The sequence below is a fragment of the Cyanistes caeruleus genome, chromosome 4 (genome assembly GCF_971803275.1).
Source record: "Cyanistes caeruleus chromosome 4, bCyaCae1.hap1.1, whole genome shotgun sequence".
NCBI lineage: Eukaryota > Metazoa > Chordata > Aves > Passeriformes > Paridae > Cyanistes > Cyanistes caeruleus.
In genome coordinates, this window is record NC_141704.1 from 20,440,261 (window position 1) to 20,464,014 (window position 23,754).

Here is a 23,754-nt window from a genome sequence, read left to right on the forward strand (position 1 = left end):
TTATGCAGGTATTTTCTGCTCTCAGGTTGTCAGACACGTTGTAGTCAGAAAGTGAACCAGTATAGGTGAACAGATCTCTGTTTTTGTAGTTTCAAAGTCACAATATTTTTATAACTAGAAATATAACTTTTGAAAGTGTTATACCCAGTATTCAGTTCTATTCACACTAAATATTATGTTCCAACATGGGCAATTACATAGATACTGACTAGTCATGTGCCTTAAAGAAATATTGCTTCTTCCACTGTATTATTTTAAATGCATGGTTCTTAGTGTGGCTGGCTAAGGAGACAACATATCCTATGTTGTCTCCTTATTTTAGTGCAGGCATTAGTGCTTAGCTTATCATGTTCATCATAGCAAATCTTGGCTCAGCAGATAATTTACACAAAATTCTCACTGTTGGATGTAGCAGACTTGTTTTTTTTAAATGTATGGGAATTCTAAGTGCCTGTGTTCTCCAACTCTGTATACTGTTTCAAGGAGCTATAATTAAGCAATATTAAGGCACTAATTAGGAAAAGGAAAATTTTTCACTCTGATAACAACATTCAAACTGTTGTTAGGGACTCTCTCAAAGTAAATAAATGAGAAAATAGAGAATCTACTTTTAGCATCTTAGTTTGCTTTCCTAAGAGAAAACACCAGTAAATGTCACATATAGAAACAGGAGCAAAACACTGTAATATAACTATGGAAATGGTTTAATTCCATTTGGTACATATTACTGTGCATTTGTTAGAAGTGTTTTGCTGAAACAAGAGTCCTTTTTACTGTGAAAGTCAGCAAAAAGATTATGATATGTCCAATGAAAAATATTGCAGGCCAAGAATTTTTTTGATGTTTCAGTTACAGGATGAAGCAAAAAGAAAAGTTAGTTTTTCATTTATGGTGGTGTTAAAATTATTGGAACATATTCACGTAATGTGAAATATTTTTTTTGCTATTTTGTATTTTAAAGGTGTTTGAAATATGTTAAAATATGTGAAATTTCAGTTGAGTTTTGAATAGGAAATTTTAAAAAATATCTGTATAGTTCTAGGAATTGAGAAACTTTTCTTCTCAGACTTTTTCTAATTGGTCTTGCTGTCTTATAGGTTTTTTTTGTTTTGTTTTGCTGGGGTTTTTGGGAATCATTGTAAAGAGGCACAACCCCCAAAAAGTTGCATCAGGGGACAATTCAGTAAATCACAAATCCACATCCATCAGTTGCTGGAGAACAGCAGACAGTTAAACTGCTTCATTTCACTGTCTCTGCTTCTACATTCTCAATTTTCTTTTTTGAAATGGCTGAGAAAATTGATCTAATCCTTGGCTTCCTCTTTAAACTGATATCACACTATTACAGAGAAGCCGCAGGTTTTGTGATGCTCTCTGCAAACTAACTCATGCATCACTGCTACCATACAGCTATTAGAAAACTCAGCTCCCCCACCATAAACATATATCATGCCCTTAAGTTTCAGTAACAGAAGATGATGATCTGCATTATTTGTTCAGAGAGATCAAACTCTATAATGTGTGAGGAAAACAGCTGAATAATCGGGAAGACTTCAATAGGAGCAACATATGCTCCTGGTGCTTCCTGCTGAGCCTGCTGAAATGGCTTAGTTACAGATGCTGGCTTTCTGTGGAAAAAACTTGCTGCAAAGGTGGGGAGTTCTAGCCAGTCCTGACAAAGAGAGGATCATCATGCCTGAGCTGAAGAGTGAGGGACCAAATTACTGTGTTTGAGTTGTGATTGGGATTGGCCCACAGGAACAATCAATTGAACATAATATTTATCTTTGACTTTGTTTGCTTCCAAGTGCAGCTTAAGTAAAACTATCTTGAGAGCCAAGTAATGGGGATAAATAATTTAGCAGTAAGTAAAAAACGTGAATTGCAACTATGAAATAAAAATATATTACTAGACATCCAAAATCTCTTGATTCCAAATTCATACCCGTGGAATTGACAATATTGACAATTGACTGCTTCACCTTCTTCCCCCTCAAACAAGTAGCCCCAGTCACATTCCTATCCACTTAGATCCATCTCACCTTCCTACCACAATGCTCCTTATCTTTCCTTGTCATAGCTGAGTTACACCATTCTGAACAGGATACACATTTTTTCCTGCAGCATAAGAAATACAGGATGAAAAGGGGAAGTGATGTGCAGGTATGGAGGCAATACCTCCAGCAACAGTCTAGCTTGTCACTCTTGCTCAGGAGCTGCAGGAGTACCTGTAGCAACTCTTTCACATTTACAGACTTTATGGGATCATTCCTGTGGCTTGCTTCAATGTTCCCAAAAGAGGTTTCCAATGGATTGATCCAGGAACAGCTGACATTTCCTGGGCTAGTGTCATTGCTCTCCTAGAGCTTCTCAAGCCCAAGATGAAAGCTTTAGTACTTACGTCTACACATTTTCTTCATTGGTTGGACAAAGTCTTGACATCCTGCTGATGTCAGGTTTGCACTTTTCAATAGTTTCATTGGGAGACTTGCTGGAAAACACCATGGCACATTTCCCTGGATTTCTGTTGTTTTGGAGATCAGGAAGAGATGGTCAGGAACTGGTGAACCTGGTTCTCGTCTCAGTTCTTGACACATGGTCAGACCATGGGTCTGACAGCTGCAGGTTTGAGAACTGGGAATATCTTCTCATTCTTTTTTTAAAATGACAGTTTAAGCAATTTTCCAGAGGAAAAACCGTGTGATAAGAAATTGAAGTAGTCATTAAGGAAGCATTAAAGCATTTATTTCATGAGGCACAAATTTTTATGTTCCTTCAAGTCACCAGTGTGTGTAGAAACATGCCTTGTAGAGCTGAGTCAAGCTATAAATGAAACAATTATTACTTGGCATACAAGTCTGAAGAAAAATTATAATCATGTCTTTCATTCAAGTAACATTATATCTGTAGGAGCTGACCATACTTATGGCTTAGAAAATATGCATCATTTTGTTGCTATACATTATCATCTATTTAGATCAGTGCAGTGTAATTTAAGTTGATGAGTTCTTGCCATCCTTATAAATTGTTAGTTTAGATGTTTGAGAATTCCAGAAAAAGAAAATGAAAAGTTAAGAAGAGCACATAGTCCCATTTGCTGTGTCTTTTAGTTAAGCAGCAGAGACTCCTCTTGCCTATTGCCTTCTGGGTTTGACTGGTTTAAATATGGTAATTCTGTGATGGCCCTTACCCATTTGTATGTATAAAAACACATTCAGTCCCCAAAAAATGAGTTTTTTCCTCCATAATTTATATGATAAATTAGTTTATAGTAATGTATATGTGAAGAGTAAAGGTAAAATCTTATGTCATGGAACAAATTTATGCAAAAATGTTTTATATGCATTTAAACTATAGTATAACATAAGGAAGAATAAAACTCTATTTTTTTCCTTTTAAAATCTGTGTCACTTAGTAGAATATACCTTCTTAGGTGTTTGCAACCTTTAGTGTTCTATGACTTAGAATTTATTACATAAAATATTTCCACTCTGTTTTTCCACCAACTCCCAACCCCTCAGCATACACAAATATCCATTTATGTGATGGGAATTGTATTTATCTTGTCAATAAAAGCGGATCTCCTTTTAACTCCTCCTGTCCTGACCATCCTGTTTAGAGAATGTAGAAGCTCTGAGGGTTACTGGCTGCTCTGTGTCTGCAGCAGTTCTGTAAACTCTGTCCTTCACTTGTCCCACAGTCCTTAACAAGGCAGGAACAATTAAAGTGGAAAGCATGAACTCTACCCATCATTTGCTGTTGGAAGGTAGTTCTCAAATGAAAAAGTCAGTAAATTTGTAAACTAATTAAGCTTCATGTTTTCCATCCTTCATGTCTTCTTTTATGTCTGGGCAATACACTGCAACTAATTGTGTAATTTTCAGCATGTTCAAGGAAAGATTTTTCCTGTTTATTTATTTGCAGTACAGTTGCGTTATTCACTCATTATTTGTAATTAATTAACGAGCACATCTTAAAAAGTGTCTGTGAAGCTACTTGTACAAATCACAAAAATGATCTCTGCCTTCCTTTTCAAATGGGTTTTATCTTTTCAAGAAGTAGTGATTTTATTTTTCTGTAACTAATCCTTGAGGAGAAATAACAGCACACCATGATTTTTCAAGGCTATCTATCGCTTCCAGTGCTCAGGGGGTGTTTAAAGCACAAACCACTACTGCTTGTCAGATTAAAGATTCGTTCATATATTATTACTCTAGTGCAAGATGGAGGTACTGAAGTACAGCAGACAAACAGAAGAAAGGCTTCTGAGCATGCTCCCTGGATAGAGAGTTAATTTTTTTTAAAAAAAAAATGCATAAACTTTTTCCCCATTTCTAAATAACCTTAAATAATATTATTGGATTATTTTCAAATTGAATGAGTTGGTAACCTGGTAGATAACCTAGGTGTCTGTTCTTCTGTTTACTGAGGCAAGAGGAATTGTACAGTTGATTTCAGCAGGGCAAATTTCATATCAAGATTTGCCAATCATATTTTCCCTGGAAAATGAAGATTTGAGCCTTTGAAATCAGCATCTGAATTTCTATATAGGACGTGGGATTTCATGTTGGTTCTTTACTTTAAATATATTTTTTCTAAGCTTTATTTTTAACAATTCCACTAAGTAATATCACCTATTAATGCAAAACTTCCCTTGTACTTGGACATAGATGATGAATTTGGGCGATTCCTGCAGAATAAAAATTATATGGTGTATTGACTTGCTCTGTGTTCCCTCTGAAGGATAAATGTCCTGTAGGAAACAACAAAGAGTACATGGTTCTCAATGTGAAGCATAATTCACTAGTAAATACATGAAAATGTCTTAGAATAAGCACTTTTCACTATGGAGACAGATGGTCACATCACTTGGCAAGCATTCAGCTTTTTTCCCTGAGATGTTTAAATAATGTTTATCAAACAATAGACAGGGATAAAAATCAAGATAGCCTTAAATTTATCTAAAACAGAATGGCAGGCTGCTCTAGAACTGTCCTATAAATAACAATAAACAAGTCTTGAATGAAAATCAATAAGGAGAGAATTTTTCTACTGGATTATAGAAATACATATATCTACATATCTTTTTCTTGTAATGAAATGTTCTGTCCTCTTTCCTAGCCCAGAAATCAACATGCCATTTACATACCTGGCAGAGTGTGCAATGATTAGAGGCAAAACCAGATGGCCATATTTTTCCCTTGTCTTATTTATTTAGGTGATGGATAGACCAATCTCGACTTTACCTGTCAATCCAGCTGTAATTACTTACGTTCCAGTGTGAATTTTTGCATGCAAGTGCTCATGCAGGTACACGTGCACACACAAATAGAAGTAAACTCTTTCTCTTTCTTCTGCAGGCTTAGAAAGAATTGCAAGAGATTCAGCCTATGAACAAGAGGGAAAAGTTCAGTTTGTCATTGATGCAGTATATTCCATGGCCTATGCCCTGCACAACATGCATAAAGATCTCTGTCCTGGATATATTGGGCTGTGCCCTAGGATGAGCACAACTGACGGTAAAGAACTACTCAGCTATATCCGGGCAGTAAATTTTAATGGTAAGTTACATGTACTCTTTTTTTGCCCCTCTTTTCTTTAAATGTTCCATAAGTGACAAGTTGGGTTTTATTCTTTATATAGGATACTTTAAGGCACAGTGGAAAACGGGATTAGAAGCAGTTCTCATTTAATCAGAACTGTGAGTTTTTCCACCTGCTCTGAAACCTCCAGTGTATTTTTCATCTTAACATTTTTCATCTTAACATTAAGCTTCTCCCAAAAGAGGCAGATGTTAAAAATATAAATCTGTCGATCAAAATATTCCAGTGAAGAGCTGCTATTATGGAAACAAATTGAGGACTCGTACAATCTTATTGACAGAGTAAAATAATTTGACAGTAGTTGCTTATGTGTTTGCAAGAGAAAGAATTTAAAAAATACCCTTTGAAAATCTCCTTCTGAAATTAATTAATAATTTCCTTACATAAGCAAATACTGAAATTACTTTACGTATTTAAATTCAATTAAAACACTCACTAGCAGTTCCAACTTATTTTCTATTTCATTTTTTGACTCAGAAATTTAATGAGCTTTAAATCAACTAAAAAATATATTTTTAAACAACACTGCATAATGGTCTATGGAGCTGGGCTGTGCCTGCTGGGGAAATGTAGTTACAGGTGCTTATGCTGTTAACAGTAGAAGCCAATAACAAACAGGATTAATTGATAAATATAGATTTGAAATGTGTAGCACATATTTGATGGTGAAATAAATTTTCCAAAACCCTAAATTATTTAATTAGCAGTCATAATTATTATAGGAAATATTTGCTATTATTTTACCTAGAAATAGAGTGATGCACTTTCCTCTGTTCTGGTTGGGTTTTTTTTCCTTCCTTGGTGATAATTCGTGTACAACATGTGCCTTCTAACTATGCAGAGAGAAGCACTCTTTATCACAATTTGTTCCAATGACCTCAGCTGCAAGCACTTTTGAAAAAAAGCACAAGGTCATTTTGAATTTAACTTCTGAGTGGAAGCTTTTTTTGCTTTAGGTAATAACACCAGACCATTTGGTTGATACAAATGTTGGTTATAGTTCACAGTTTTCCCTTCCTATGCAGTTTTCATGAAAAGGGAATCCCTGCCTCCAGGAATATAAAGTTAAAAGTCTAAATGATTCTTTAGTGATTTTAAAGAACACCTGGAAAATAGTATGTTGCTGGAAAATGGGAAATATTGTGATGATGGCAAAGGTAGGCAGTATATTGTAAGGTTTGCAGTGATAATTAGCTACACTTCCAGTTGATGTTTTTCTGGGTCTGTGTTGTTAAAGCACAAAGTGATCTATTTTCATTTGGTGAGCATGAAAGTTTAGCATAATAAGATAAGCTGTACATTTTTATGTGAAAGCTTCCACTCCCTAGATAATTATATTTCATCAATACCTGTCATAATTTCTGTTGCTGACTCTAAGTATGGCAATAAATGGAGATGAAAGCACTCTGGACACTAATGAAAATGTATTTGATTTTGAAAAAGTGATTTACTGAGAAAGAGGGGAAAAAAAAGAAGGAAGAAAAAAGAAACATTTATTTGAGGTTAGCCTCCTTTCCCATGGGATATGTTAAATATTCCCTGTACTAGGCTATTCCCCATTATGTACCAGTGTACCAATTTTTTGGGTGTGCTATATGCCCAAATGTTTTATTTTCTTAGTTATGCATTCCGAGGCATAAGAAGATTGTCTTAAACACTTTGCCTTTACCCATTAATCCAAAATTCCTGTTCTTCAGGGCAGCACTACTGCTGTGTCTGAGAGAGGTGAATATTTTACATAGATTACAATCACATAGATTTTGCTGGGAGTAAACAGTAATGCTGTGTTTCACTTTTGATGTGCATCCTAGCCTCGATCAGTAATAATGTCATATATTAAAAATAAACTGATAAATGAAAGGAAAACCCTGCCTTTCTTAATCATTCAAGATACCATTTTTCTACCCTAGCAATCACAGGATCACAGCCCATCTGAAGCTGTCAAGAACCTCCACCTACTCCAACCCTCTGCCTAGTTCAGGATCAGCATAATCAGGTTATTTAGGACCATGCCCAACCAGGTTTTAAATATCTACAGGGGTGGAAAATCCTCCAGAATTCTCTCTGAGTAGTTAATTACAATATATAATCATATTCACAGTAAAAAAAAAAAAAAAAAAAAAAAAAAAAAAAAGAAATGAAGAAGTAAATGGCATCTTTGAGAAAGGCAGTTTTTCCTTTTCTTCAGTATTAATTTCCTCACATGATCCTACACTTACGCATATTAAAGCAACTTCTCACCTCACTTAAATCAGTATATCTCTTTTCACTCATGTAGTAATGAGTAGGTTCAAGTCCAGTTAATATGCTTACACATTCAGCATAGTGGTTTTCACTTCACAAAGTGTGATTTGTATTCTGAAGGACCTCTGGATGTCTTACGGAGGGTTTTTATTAGGGTAAGAAAACATACTTCTGTTTATTGGAATAACTGATTTGCTTATAATTGCAGGAATCACTTTGAAGAGTATTTATTTTTGTTTACTTTGTTTCTTTTAATTTACAAATTATGAAGATTTTCATCCCTGAAGGATTCATCTGTGTAATATTCCATGACACCTTCATGACTGAAGGGTGATTATAACCACCAGCGCACGTTGAACTGACGTGATTGATAAGACAGTTGTTTCTGATTAGATATTCTTTCACTTGTATGCTAAATGCAGAAAATCTCACAGTTCATCATGATTTTAAATGGAATAGAACTTGATTGGTAATAGAAATAAGTTTATTTGTATGCAAGATATGAGTTACTGCTTACTGTAGATTTATGTTTTACCGTTGTCTGTGTTTTTCATAGGAGAGCTAGGAAAGAATGGTCTCTAGACTCAATTATTTTTCATTTATGATGGGCATTTTAAAATTAATTTAATAGGAAAAGAATCTTTTAACATATAACTAATACAGTTTATTACTGTGTACGTCTAAAGAGTTTTTAAATGAAAACAGAAAAGCAGTGTTCTGAGATATGGCACACTTAGTACCTTGGGTTCTAGATGGTTACTTTTAGTAGAACATAACCAGCTCATCTGTTTCTTCGATCAACGAATATTTAGACCTTTTGAAAGTTTCATGGTTCTATTTATCTTTCTTTCTCCCTGGCAAAAAGTGAATATTGTCATTTTAGATGCTCTTATTTTAATAAGTTGCCACATTTGAAAGATTTTTCCTATCACTCTTTGTATCCAAATGAGATATCTATGCAAAACTGTTGTTTTGTATTTAAAGTTTTGTAAAGAGAACAGTTTTTCTGTTAATTAGGTTTATAGATAGTGATATGCACAGTAGTGTAATTGTGTCGTGATTCAATATGTTCTCCCATCACATTACTCTAGTGTTCTCATTCTATTTCACTTCATTATTCTGTCTACAATACAAGTAGGTGTTTTATAAGAGTTTTTACCTCAGCATGTGCTGAGTGCTTTGTGAGAAGTGTTCTGTTGAATTCAACATAAGTGCTCATCAGTTAACAGGATCAGGACTTGAGCATGCATTTGCAGTGGATGGAAGTGTTTCAAAGGTGGTTTTGTTTTGATTTTAAGAAAAAGATTTATCTTTGTGCTTCCTTCCAGGCAAAGAATTGCAGCATGCATACAGTGCTATTTCTTGGATGGGAAAAAAAGTCTTCCTGCACTCTTGTGTGTGTCTCTCTCTCCTCCCAAACTCTCTTTATGGGTAGTGTAGGGTAGCTGTTTTTTGCCTACCTTTAGTCATACATTTGTATTTATATTCAAGTTTACACATTTTAGAACTTTTAGGGATAAATGTTAACTCTGTAACAAAATGTATTTACAGATATTACAATATGAGTTTTACACTTATGAAGGTAAGGGCAGCATTTACCTCTACTCACATACTTGAAAACAGATATCTTATTTGCTTTGGTGGGCTATTTATCCTGGGGTGTAATAGGGATACTTGGTAATTTGATTTTTTTTATGCAACCAGGCTTTATTGAGAATGGAGCAGAAAATAGGTAGAAGCACTGACTCCCCTCTGCCATCAATGCTTAGAAAAATGCTGTCTGCTCTTCAGGAGGTCACTGTAACATCACTTAACTCTCCTGATCAATACTTGAAATATATTCTAAGTGTGCAACCTCTTCTCTAGTCTTCCCTGGACAAAGTACAGCAACTATGTTGCTTTCTTGGATTTTGTGACAATTCTACAATAACACTGGAACAGGCTACTTAAAATGTCATGGAATCTCCATCCTTGGAGACACTCAAAACCTGCCTGGACACAGGCAGCCTGCTCTAGCTGAGCCTGCTCTTAGAGGGGTTGAACTTAGGTGATTTCCAGAGTTCCCTGTCCACCTCAATCTTGCTGTGATTCTATAACATCATCTGGACTCAAAAGAAAGAAAAATATTATTGCCTAAACCTGCTTTACAATGTTTTACTTTATCCTTCTGGAACTAATTTCATAGTCTGAGTGGATGAGAAAGCCTTGCTGTTATTTGTTTTTTAGATATGTTAATTTAATGCCTTTGAGAAAAGATTAGTTTTGGCTGAGCACACAGAGACACACTGCAGCATTAACCCCATTTAAAAAGGGAACATCAAAAAATTTCATCCTGAAAGGACAGAATAATACCAGAGAATGAGAATAAAAGAACAGAAGCTAGCAGGCTAACTCAAAATAAGGTGTCGACTAAAATAAAAATTAATGATCACTCTACATTGTAATATTTTTTTTTTTTCTGAGAAAATAGCATCTATACAGAACATTTAAAGAAACCCCAGAAGAATGAGATTTCTCATAAAGAATTTTGAACCCTCTAGAGAATCATTATCGTAGAATCAGCCGTTTACAAAATTAATCTTCTGCTATCTTTTGAAGTTGCTAAGACATCAATCTATGCAAAACTCTCCTGACTTAATATTCAGCTCAGACTGTTTTAAATGTTTTCTTCAAGAAAGCTGACACCTCTCTATTCTTTCACTGAGTACAAAATTTGCATTCTCAAATCATTATTTATCATTAAAACAGAAGCTTTAAAATGGTGCACTTTCAGGCTGATAAGTTTTGACATTTTTTGAGGAATCAAGCACAATAAAATGAAACGTCCCACTTAAAATGTACTGGTGCTATGCTCCTCACTCAGGTTTTTAAAATTGCTCCTCTCAAGTCTACAACTACCCATAGAGAAAAAAAAACCCTTTTAAAAATGGTTTAAATTTGGCATGTCTTGCATTTTTTTTTTTGCAAGTTATGAGTTCTTATAGACAGCTCATGAATTAGAAGTTTTTACTGTCAGAAATACTTAGGATCATAGGATGCCACTGGTACCATATTCTGAAAGGGTCAAAAAACTGTCTAAGTATAATGTGAGATAATAGCAGATGAGTAGATCAGATATGGACAAATAAGATTAACAATGAGATGGGAAGGGTTGAACTCTGCTGACCTGGCTAGGACTCACTGTGGTAGCAAATCTAGTTTCACTAATCTGTACTGTGCTAAAAAAAAAATAGATACAGCTTTCAGCTGCAGGAGTGGGAGTGGCAGGGGAAATGTCTGCTGGAATTTTATGAAGAGCTGTGATGTTTTTTTCTGTCACACCTACATCACATGTCATAATTCTGTGTAATTTTTTTAGAAATCTTGGTGGTACAGAGAAATGTCTAAAAACATGGATAAAGCTTAAACAAACATAGACCTGAATTCCTAAAATTCAATTCAAAATTATTTTCATGTACTTTTGTCATAGTTTTGCAGGAGTCTGATTGGTTTGCAAATGTGTTGGGGACTATGGCATACCCCTTGTAACAAAAAGTCCTGATGTCTAGTTTCTCAAGCCTTTATGTTAAATGAATTAAAGAGTTGTTGCCAGTGTTAATTTATTATTGGGAATTAGCAGGGAATGATTTCAAATAAATTCTGCTTCAGCATTCTAATTATTTTAATGGAATTAATCCAGGTGGCTGTACAAGAAACTAAAATTGCAGAGTGATCTGAATCACTCTTAGTGGATTTAAGTAATGCACGGCCATAATGTAAGCAGGCACAGCAAGCAGAGCTTGGAGCTGCTGAGATCCTGAGGTACCTCACGAATCCATGTGATTAAAATCAGCGATTATGAAAATTCTCTGTGTGAAATTAGAATGTAGAACCTAAAAGCAACTGCAATTTGTAGCTGTGCTTTTGCTTATGGATGGATCTTAAGTACTGATTAATTGAGCAATATATATGCTCCACATACAAAATTCATGATGCAGAACTTGACTGAGGTCAATTCTGTTTTGAGAAACAAGGTCTAATTCATAAGGTACTTAAATAATTAATATGTAAGGATGGTGATAAAGGATTTACTCTCATTACTCAATGAAAATTGATTTGCATCTCCTGATAGGTAAGGATATCCAGAGATACCCTTTCTAATATGATCAAGTGAAAATCTCAAGCTGTAGCAAAGAGGCAGAAAAAATTAACCCTTGCCATTCCAAGCAAAAAATACCTGAGTACAAAGAAATTGTGGTTTTTTACCTTTTAGTCTGTGTAAGAAATGTCACAGTTTGAGTTCTGCAGCATTTTTCAGCCCTTCAGATATCCTTACCTTTATTAATAGGAAGAAAGCCTAACACGCATTTTAAGGAAAACAATACATTGGAAAGCTTCCTAATTTGAATGTTTAAATTAAAAATCGCATCTGAAATCTATCAATTGAAATGAGAATGTTAGTACAAATTTATAATTTTCCCACTTGTTGATTTATGACCTGTTTGGTAACATAACTGTTCTGCAAGCCATCAGGGCAGATGTGAGGGGAATTGGATTGGTTTTAATACTTCTGTAACTGAATAATAGGAGAGGAGCCTTTATTGTTTTCCTACAACATTTACTTAAAAGTGACACATCAGAGAGAATATGGAAGAAAAAAGGAAAAAAAAGATTTTGTAAATGACATTTTATAGTATAAATAAGCTTCATTTCTAATTAATTTATGTAAAAAGTGATCTATCTAATAATTGCCTATAAGTGATAAACTCAAATAGAATTATTCTTTAGGAGGGTCACTGTCAGTGAAATTATCTTGACAAATCTTACATTCTAATATAAAGAGAAAAATAAAAATTTCTTTATATTAAAAGGAATGACAGTGAAATAATGTAGGCTAAATACTGTAGTATAGCAATTAGAGTGAGGAGAGAATAATTTTAAAATCACTGACATCATCAGATGGCACTGTTTAGTTTTTGTGCTCTAGGGAGATGTACTCAGCAGTAATCAACCAAGTTCAGGTGTGTAATCAAAGGATTACTGGATTCAAGAGCAAGTTAGATGTGTTAGACCCTGTTACCACATGTGACCTTCAGCAAAAAATAGGAAGAATCTGAGGAAACCAAGCAAGGTGTTCAAGAGGAAAGAGACAGAATTCTGTTCATCCCTTACAGGCCAGTTGGTTTCCCTGTTTCAGGAGTTGGTGAATTCCAATATAAGTGTCTTGTTCTTCATAAAACTGGGGAAGGCTGGTACCTCTCAAGGCTACCAGAGAGATCCTGTTCATTTGCATTTAGGCACCACAGACCCTCATATACTTCTGCATGTTTTCTGCATTCAGCTGCGAGAGGTTTTCTCAGTGGCTGGTTAAAGCATATCTAATAGTATGAAATATTAAGTATGTGGAAGACAGTGTATCTTAGAAGCTTCTCTAACCCAGCAAAGGAAGTATTTCTTATAATTTATGATGATTAAGGCATCAAATAATGTGCCACATAGCACATTATGTTTTGTGTTGAAGAGATTGGACCCAAAATGTTATATCTGTTCCTGCAGTACTTTTTTGTACTTGCAGTTCTAGGTATGTGCTAACTACATATCTTCTTGTAACATTCTCCCACATGTTTTAACTTAAAGCAAATAAGGATTCAGGGTTACAAAAGACATTTGTAATTAGAATTTACCAATATAACAAATAATAAAGAATTAGAAAATGGGTCTATTCAAGTTAAATTAATTAAGGAAAAATGTTCTTAGTGGATGATTGCAATAATTTTATCTTTAATCTGTGATCTTGTCCTACAAGCACAATCACATTCAAATATCACAGCAGAGAGAAATTGAGTGTAGTTACTACTGCTTAGAAGTTTTCAGTGCTTGGAGGAATGAACGCAATGAGCAAATGTGAATGCTCTGAAATCATGAGTATTTAAGTGAATTGATTTGACTCACCCTTTTTATTTCACATTCTGAAATGGAGCACCATCATCAGTTTGCACAAATATTTCTTGAAAAGTAGATATTGAATTTTACCTGTTCTTTGTTTAGTTGGAAAAAGGAAAAATCTATATTCCATACAGAAAATCTCAGAAATATTATGTTTATTAACACTAGATTTATAAATTTTCAACCATATAATATTCAACAAAAAATTTATTGTTTATTTTATTTAGTCTGGAATACCAGTGTTCATCTACTGTACTGGACACCAGCTATAAAAAAGTCATTACTTTAAAAGCTTTAAAGTATTCTTAAAAAGATAGGAAAACCCAAAATCCAGGTCAACTGGCAAGCAAATAGATAGAAAAAAGTTTGCATTTAAAATTACTTATTTTTATTATGTGTATCATCTAGTCAGTTAGATGTGGCTTTTAGTTTGGGTCTTGCACTTGCTGTATAAAGGAAGATCCTAAGAATTTGGAAAGCACCCTAATAACATAGTGGTTATCTGAGCTGTCTGAGGAATACAAAATATCCTGATTATAGATGTGCTCTGTGCCACATATGTTTATTTCCAAGAATAGAGGAGGGGCACAGTGTATTTGTTCTGGTTTAAGGAAAATTTAAGGAGGGAACTTTCAAGGGGTTCCTCTAGACAGCAAATCAAAGTGGTCCTTCCCCCAACCACTTCAGGAGGTCAGTCTTTGAGAGAAGTGGAAAAAATTGTTTATTTCACAAGCAAAGTGTTCACAAACGTGAGAAGATGAATAATATTCAACAATGGAACTTGTCATTGTTCTGAAGAGATGGCAGATTCAGAAAGTTCTTTTCATGGGGTGTAGCTTGGCTCATTCAGTCTCTTTCAGTCCCTCCAGAGCTGGAAGATTCCGTGTCCCAGGCCCCAGTGGGCCCCAGGTGTGAGCTCCTGGTGTTTGTCTGGCTTTTCAGCCCAGAGCAGGGCTGAACAGTTCCAAGAAAAAGAAAAGCCACAGTCTGAGGAACTTCTCTGCCTCAGCTAGCTAAAAACTAACTAAAAGCAAAGGAGAGCTCTGTGCTGCTGTCTGTGCTGGAGAGACACACACTGAGAGAGAGAGAGCTGAAGCTCTTGTCTCTATGGTTTTGAATACAGCTGGGAAAAAATTCCACTGCTTTTCCTTCTCACCCCTTTCACTCTCAAATATAACCTTAAAAACATGAAACTCAATATCTAGCATAAGCAAAATAGACAATTGGTGATACAAACATCATAAAATCACCCTAAAACTCACAGTAAGAGATAGTCCTTGACATCCACTAGACGAATATTTCCCTGGGAGCTGTATGTTTTTCAGTGGAAAGACAAAGGAGTTTGTGCTTACTTGTGGCAGGCAGAGGATAGAGTTTGTACAGACTTGGTGGAAAGGAAGTAGCTCTATATCACACATGTACTGCACTCTGCTGCCTGCTCAGAATTCCTTTTTTTTCAAGGTTTTCCATACATATACTCATCAAACTCTTTAAGATGAAAAAAATTGCAAAATTCTTTATCTTATAAAGACCTAAGTAATAGATTTCTTTCTTTTGACTATAAGGCCAAGGAAACAGATCCAATCACAGAAGATGTGTTATTGTTCACCCTGAGCTCCAGCTGGATCAATGTTTGGTTTTCCTGTGTAATTCTTCAGCTACCCAAGGGCTAGCCTGGACTTGCTCCAATACAGTTTGATCCTGATTTGAGAGACAAAAATATATTGGCAGTGTTCCTGTGTCACACATAATCACATTTTATAAATATATCCCTAGGTAGCATCAAGTCACAACTCATAATATGGCCAGTTATGGTAGCTGTGTCCCACTTTTTAGAGATGATTATTATGCACTTTAAGGGAAGGCAAAAATGATATGTGGGACCTCAAGTCATCATCTGCATGCAGGATATGCAGCTACAGGGCAGTTAGACTCCTCAAAACATGCCAGACTGTGCAAACTTGAAAGGCTTATTTAGTGCAGTCTCTGGTGTGGTTCTTCCAAGTCCTACCCAGAGATCTGAAGAGAAAGCCTCAGGATATTAGAGTCCACCGCTTATCATGTTAGAGAAAAACAACTAAAGGTGCTTGAAAATAATCCATATATTGACATACAGACACTATGGGAAGGTTTCTGCCAAGCCAGCTGGCTTTTAAAGGCTCCAGCTTTTGATAGTTACAAATTGTTGTATTGATCCTCTTTTATGCATGGACTAATTACAGCTCAAACACTGATATTTTTTTTCTGTTTGTCACTTTCACCATTTCTTACCAGCAAGGGATATTGTTTAAGGACAATATGCTTAGGCAAGGTTTCTTTCTTACCCAGGCATAAAAAACAGATGATTTTAATAAGTTTCTTGTTTTAATAAGTAAGTTCTTCTAAACCTTGTATAGTGAAACAGAAAATTGTGAATAATGTTTAAAATAAAGAAAATAATGTTCAAGCAGATGTTCCTAAACCCAAGTAGTTGATTCAAGTTCCTAATGCATACATCAGTTTGCAGAGCAAATATGAAGGGATAAGGTGTGGTTTAGTTATAGTGCTTCAGTGAATTATTGTGAGGTACATAGACACAACTGACTGTTGTGTTTGGGCAGGGCTCTCTTGTGCCAAGGCACTGCCATGGCAGCAGAGCTGAGAGCTGCCTCCCTCAGCATCCAGGATCCCTGTCAGTTTGTAGCTGCTTTTCACTTGATTTCTGTCCAGAGGGGACAACTCAGATCAGGGAAATAGACAAAACATAAGTGTGCCTCTCCCTCTTGGATCCAAGCTGCAGTGTGGGTGAAGAAGCTGTGTGCCTCACTGGTTGGGCTAAGGAGCCCCTGAAAAGGGGAGTGTAAGTGCTTGTACTTCTGTAACTTAGAGATGCAAATTAGTGCCACATGGACAGTTCTTAGATAATTAATTTCAACTCAGATCTTGGTCACTAAAACAGTAATCTGGAGTCCAGCCCTTCCTATTGTTCCTTGTCTTGTAAAAATGACATCCTGTTTTATGTAGATGATTTTCAGATTGTGGAGCCCTTGGAGTTTCTGACATCACAGACCTTATAAATGTCAATGTACAGTGGCTAAATGGGAGGTGATCAAAAAAGGGAATAATTCTCATAGGGTTCAATGTCTTCAGAGATCACACGTAGATCTTTTATTAAGGATCATTTATGAAAAATTAATACATTCTATCTGCCTTTATTTTCTTGATTTTGTATGTCCTTTTGCCACTTCTAAAGTTGTAAAGATGGCTATAAATTCTCTTAGATTTTCTTCCTTGCTAGTGCTACAATTGCTTCTTTGTCCTTCCTCAGAGATCCCTCTGTCAGAATCAATAACAACCAGATCAATGAAAAAAAAATTCTGAAAATGTAAATCTTATATCTTCATGGTCCTGTTCTAATGGAGTATTAAATAGGTATGAGCACACATCTTGGTATGAATTGCTGGACAGATATGTAACAACAGGGTTTCTGTGTAAGTAAATATTGAAGGAAGATGAAACCTGACAATAATAAAAGACTGTGGAAAAAGCACTGAGGGTGAAAACAAATGAACATGACTCCTATAGAAGAGGGTCACAAGCCTGTGGCTGAACCATATGATTTGTTGCTAGGAAATGGAAAGTAATAAGGTTAGGCACAGAAAAACAGAAGGGCTTATAACTTCAGCAGATTGACACACTACAAATATTGAACAGTACATAGATTAGAGACAAGAAATACTTATATGGTATTGCTATTTTTTTTTTTCCCATGACAAATAACAGAAATAGTACAGACACATGATGATGTAGGTGATAAAAGGTGCAGCTTTTCTTAGCATTGTGAAAGGTCATAGCAAAACTACCATGATGTATTGGGTTTGCCTTATTTTGTGTGTGTCATGCAGTAGATAATGAGGAAGAGGGGACAAGTAAAGAACTGGAATAATACAGGAACATAGAGACTTCAGATATTCAAATAGCCAAACAATGTAGGAATAGAATTCAGTTTGTTTCACAATAAATGTGATGAGTGCAGCTGTCTACACATGAACTAGTTGATTACAGAACTTTTAAAATGAATGGTGAGAAAGTCATTTAGTGGAGCATGGTTTGCCTCATCATTTAATTCTCTAAAATATGCCAGATGAATTGCTCTGTATAGATGCCTCCAAAGACAAGAGAAAATCTATAAAACTCTGTGAATTTTAGTTATCTATTTCCAAAAACAGGTCAGAGATCTGAAATATTATTCTGTTTTTTTGGAGAAAACATAAGATGGAGAATAGAAATATTCTAGGAATAAAGGAATAGGAAAGGAATTCTAGGAATAAAGTGATGAGTCTATTATAAATCACCTGAAAGATGTCTACCAAATAAAAAAAAGAAATGGCAGGTGTTTAGAATACGTGCAAAAGTAATATAATAACACTACTTTGCAGAGAGATATTAATCTAATTATCAGTAACAAATGCAGTAATAATAACCATAACTTATTTATGAAAAAAAAATTAGACTATTATTTTGTGTCTGCTTTAAAAGCAATCAAAGGAATAACAATCCACATGGAATTCTGCCTTGTATGCACAGGGGTCGTATAGACTAATTAAGACATAACCAAATACTAAAATCTCCTTACAGCAAAACTGTTAATCTTAAAGAAGATTGTTTAAATGCATCTTGTGAAACAAGATTTTCAAATATACCAGTATGAAAACACCTTTAAAACTGAAAATAATCTGCCATTTCCAAAGTTTACAAAGGGAAAGGAAGATAAAAAAAAACAATTTAGGAAAAATAAAAATAAAATTGATCATAAAAAGCCTACCAATATGGTAGGAAGAACTTGTGGATAAAAGGATGTAAATGTAGACATTTGTGTGTCTGCAATACATTTAGGAAGGTAATTCTGACTGTGACAGGGGTTGAAGAGGCTGGGGAATTGAATGGTAAACAAAACCAAAAAAAAAATTTTCTTGGGAGCAAGCAACAGTACTTACAAAGCTGTTTATTATTTGGAACTTAAGCAAACTGGAGAAGTTACCTGGGGAAAAGGACTGAGTGTGGTAGAAGTCTTCTATTTAATTCTGGAGGCTCTGCGGACCCTAATGAGATAATGTTATTTTTCAGTTGTCATTTGTCAACAGTCTGCTAAGGAAGGGAGGGACTTTGATAATCATGGCTTGAGAAATGAGATGGGGAAAAGAATTATATAATTTGTTGTTCTGTAGCATTCACCCTTTCCATCTTTACAGCATCTGTCCAAAAAGTACAAAATGACTGAGCATTTCCAAGAAAGAATGCAGCATATTCTAAGAAATGTATGTAAAATCATTTGATACATGGGTGAAAAAGAAATAAGAATGAAGATACATAGAGAAAGCTGGATGCTAGATTTAGGAGATATTAATTAAAATGTTTAATGACAGGTAGTCTTTCATGGTTTCATATGATGGCCTTTTCAGGGATCTGAGGAGATCTATATAAAATCATTGCAAGATTTAGTACTCTGACATTGTAATAAGGAAGGTCTACACAATAACACTGAAGAAAAGTTTCCATAATATAGTGTATCCCAATGTAATTATATGTGAGATAAAAACAATTTTATGGCATTGCAAAGGTGGATTAGAAATCCTTAATTTGCCTGAAGAAAGAGACTGAAGAGAAAGGCAAGAATCCAGTGTAAGACTTATCTGAATTTACACCTTTTCTCTCCTCTCTAGAAACACTGGCGCTCTGTACTCTGTTGCCCTGAAAATTAAGCCTTCTGATCTTGTTTTCATAGTTTCTAGCCACTTTCCCAGGAAAGTAACTATAAATATAGATGTTTATACATTCTCTTAAAGAAATGTCTTTTGATGGATGTTTCTCATGGCCAGTGTAATTGGGAAGGTGGTAACCTAACTATCCAGTCCCTGGTCATTGTGGAGAATATATAAATACTGGAGTCACAGAAATAAAATCATCCTTTCCCCTATTGTACATTGAACTGTGTCCATGCGAATCATTCTGTGTCCTACAATGACAGTACTCCTAGCAAAGTTCTTGTTATTAGCCTGAAAATGCCTCAGAATACACATAAAATCTTATTTTTACTGCCTCAGTCCCTAAGATCACCCAAATTCTGCCATGTGGTGTTTGATCTCCTTCCATGTTACTGGTGTATCCCATGCATATCCATACTATTACATTTCTTTAGTGCATATATGTCCCAAAACATTTTTTTGCCCCTTGAGGGCACAGACACTAGTGAAAACACTAAAACTTTCCAAAACAGGCTCTGAAGAACTGCACAAGAAACCTACCAATACCAGGACACTTTCAGCACAAACCATTTCATCTCCTTTTTGATCCACTTTACAGTCTGGCTTCTGATCCCCACCTTTTCAATTTTAATCAGTTATCTCCTATGGAATACATTTCTGAAATCCAGAGAGATTGTATCTGTCAAGATTTCCTTGTAAATAAGTAAATAACGTCTGTCAAAGGAAGACACCAGGATTTTTGGCATGATCCATTTCTGAAAAATTTATGTAGCTTTTATCCTTATTTGCATTTCTGTCTGTTTTGTCTATGGAGATTTCTAAATGGGTAGAATAACTATTGATCATGAAAATGTAGCCTGAAAAAACACATCAAGAAAGTATAAAAAGAGGAATTAAGGATCTGTTTGAAGAAATAAGAGATTTACTTGCAGATAAGTGATTTTGGCACAAGCCTCAATCTAGGTTTTGTGTGTTCAGAGTTGCCTCTTGAGAATATCATGGAGTTGTTTTGGGAATCCAGTCAAACAATATGTCAGGAAAACTGACCTCAGTGATTTTTTTTTCAGAGGACAGCAGGCAATAAAGAAGGTTTTCTGAAGCACTAATTCCAGAGCTAACTCTGCCTGTTGGCAAACTGGATTTAACTAGTGGTATCTGGAGACATGTTAATGAATTTCAGATTAACACAAGTGCTAAACCTACTGCCATAATTAAGAAAGGCCTGCCAATCACTGCCTCGTTTGCACTGGCACAATTTATTCTGTAGATTTCTGTTGCAATATTAACATCTAGCGAGGACAGCAATTAATTACTAAGTGGATCCTAAAAGAGGAGTTCACAGGAATGAGAAAAAATGACTAACAGAAGTTTTTTGCAGCCCATTCCACTGTGTATATCCTAAAGTTATATAATTTTTGTGCAAGTTTCCACATTTACTAAATCTCATTCTGGGAAGCATGTCTTTTAAAAAGTAGCACTTCTGAAAAAATTTCTCTCTGTTAATTAAAATTACTTATGTTAATTTCTGGGAATATTTTGTGCAATATCATAGAATCATAGAATCCTTAAGGCTAGAAAAGACCTCCATCTGTAACATACAGGATCTCTGAAATTTTAACAAAGGTTTTCTCTCTCTCTGTGTTTTGTTCTTAATTTCACTGGACCTTTTACATGTATTGTATTTTCTGCTTCTTCCTCTGTTGCCTTAACTGAGACTGAAAGAGTCATTGTAAACTTCATTTGGATGTGTTATTATTTGTTTTATACACTTTCGAAATTAGAAGAAAATTACTTATTAGTTTCTAATTATAATCTAGAGCTGCATTTTTACAGAGACATGATTTGTTTCCATTTACACATATCTGCAGCTATTTAGTTTATTATTCAATCTTACTTATTTCTAAAGATAAAGCATTATAAATTTCCATACCAGAATAAGAACATAAGAATCATGCATATCATGAGTGCCTTGACTACAGGTGCAATTTTTTAAATGCCTGACCCTTTATTAGTTCCTCCAACATAAAGCTACTCAGGGCTGAGCTCCTGAAGCCTTTTCACCAGACTGACAATTAATAATGCAAGTGTTTCATGTGTCATCTTCCATTCCCATTCAGGATTGTGTAGTCTGCATTGTACAGGTTCACACATAAGAAAATACACATGTGGAATCACACACATAGAATATCCCTTTGTTTTTAAGGATAAGGCTCATGAAACGTATTAGGTTGATGTTTCAGATACTCCATTTTGGTATTTACTGGCAAGAAATGGGTCATCAAAAAGCATTGCCTCTGGCTCTTTTACGCCTCTTCTTGCTTGGTGGTGCAGCCAAATGGTTGCAAATATCATGTCATTGTGATTGGTCATTTGCAACTCTGAAAGTCTGGGATAACTAGATCTCAGAAACAGCTGCTGCTCACAAAACCAGGTTCTGGAGATGTCCAGTACAACTCTCTCTGCTCAAAGTAGGCTGAGCTACAGCAGCAGCTTGCTCAGGTATGCATCCAGTTGAATGTGGAGTATCTCCAGGGATGGAGACTACTCAACCTCTCAGAGCAACCTATTCCACTGTTTGGCTTCTTGCACACTGAAAAGTTGGATTTTCTTTTTATGCTTAATCATAATTTACTCTAGTTTGGTATGCACTCATTACCTCTTGTCCTGTCTCTGGACATGACCAAGAAGAGTCTGCCTCCACCCAATAAGATATTTATATGCACTGATATAAGATTCCCTTCTCAAGCATTCCTTTCTCCAAGCTGAAAAGTTCTCAGCTTCTTCTTGCATAAAAGATGCTCCATTACCGTCTTTGTCTCAGGAGACACGAAGGATCACTTCCTCAGCATGCTGCTCAGCCTCAGCACCTCATCTGCTACCACCACACTGACCTTTTTGCATCAGAGAAAGGACTTTTCTTCCTGCATTTATTAAGTCTCTGGCTTGGACATGCTGCAAGTCTCCATTTCTGCACCAAATAAGCACAGACCTTTCGCGTCCCTGCTTTGTCACAGCTCCCCTCTCCTTGGTGGCTGCCCCCTCAGTGAAAGGCCTGCAGAGATGCATCATCATCCCTTGGGAGCTTGGTATCTGATGTGCTGGGGTGGCTGCTCAGGTGTGTGCTGGGGACATGCTGTGTCACTCCCCACCACTGCTGCCACACAAACACTCTCCTCGGCAGCAGGGTTTCCAGAAAGCTTTTGCACATCATCTGCAGAAAATGCTTGTCTGTGAACTTCATGCTGGGCTGGCCTGTAAACTTACCTCTCCCAGCACCTGCTGAATGGATACTTGTCTCTCCTTGATCAAAGCTCAAAGCACCCTTTGACTTCCTTCTCATTGCAAGCTGCTGGAAGTCACAGGCTGCCTTTTTTACTGATGAAGCAGGTGCCCTGACATTCCTCCAGGAGTTCCCAGAAACCCCTGTCTATCCCAGAAGGAATTCATAGACTATATACAAACAGAACCCTAAAAACACTGAACAACCTCCTGTGTCTGATGCCTGCTTCTGTTATCTCTGTTCTCCTTGTGATTCCTGTTCCCTTGGCCTCTGAAAATAGATGGAAAAAGAGTCGTATCATTTTTTGTATCTGGACTTCTGTGTTCCTGAAGCATCTGAGTTTTGCATGTATATGAAGAGGACGTGGTAGTTCTTGCCTCTAGAAATTACAGGACATTGCTAAATGGACTTTTATTTACATGGAAAAACACTAGCTCATTCTTATTTACTACTAATAGTACTCTTATTGACAAGGAGAGATGTCTTATTCTACAGAAATAACCAGGTAATGTACATAAAGATATTATGATTTTTTCTTATTAAATATTCCAGATGAAATGTTGAGACATGAGTGCTGTGTATAATACAGTACTATTGTTGTGCAGTCCTTGAGTGTTACAGTGGTATCATGATAATTTATTTCACCTGGTAAGTCTCTTAACGGTCTTGAAGAAAAATGAATTTCAAGCATTTCTTGAGGAATACCAAATAACATATAGTCAGATTTAAAAATCCAGGTTATAACTTTTCATTTTGGCAAGCACTTAAGAATCTTCTTAAGGCATAAAATTGTAGTTAACAAGCAGTCATCTATTGATTCACTGAATTTAGTGGCATTATCCCTGTAAATTTACACATGTGTCTTTACTGTATTGTTAGTGGCCACCTTAATGGAATTGTAAGTAGCACTCAGCTGGCAGAAATGTGATTAAGATGCATTATAAGGATGATAATAACT

The 23,754-nt window shown here is 35.7% G+C and overlaps 1 protein-coding gene and 1 long non-coding RNA gene across 3 annotated transcripts in view; one reads left to right on the forward strand and one right to left on the reverse strand.

The window, feature by feature from the left end:
- The window catches only part of GRM8 (glutamate metabotropic receptor 8), a 308,210-nt gene that overhangs the window by 184,766 nt on the left and 99,690 nt on the right, over window positions 1-23,754 (forward strand). For both annotated transcript variants that reach the window (XM_086886947.1, XM_086886948.1), the window contains exon 7: window positions 5,361-5,561. In XM_086886947.1, the coding sequence (XP_086743073.1) occupies window positions 5,361-5,561 (201 nt within the window). The remainder of the gene's footprint in view (window positions 1-5,360; window positions 5,562-23,754) is intronic.
- Window positions 1,521-5,388, reverse strand: LOC147653467 (uncharacterized). The gene is made up of 2 exons (XR_015286206.1): window positions 5,273-5,388; window positions 1,521-4,753 (listed from the first exon to the last, which is right to left on the reverse strand). It is a non-coding gene; the product is annotated as an uncharacterized LOC147653467 (long non-coding RNA).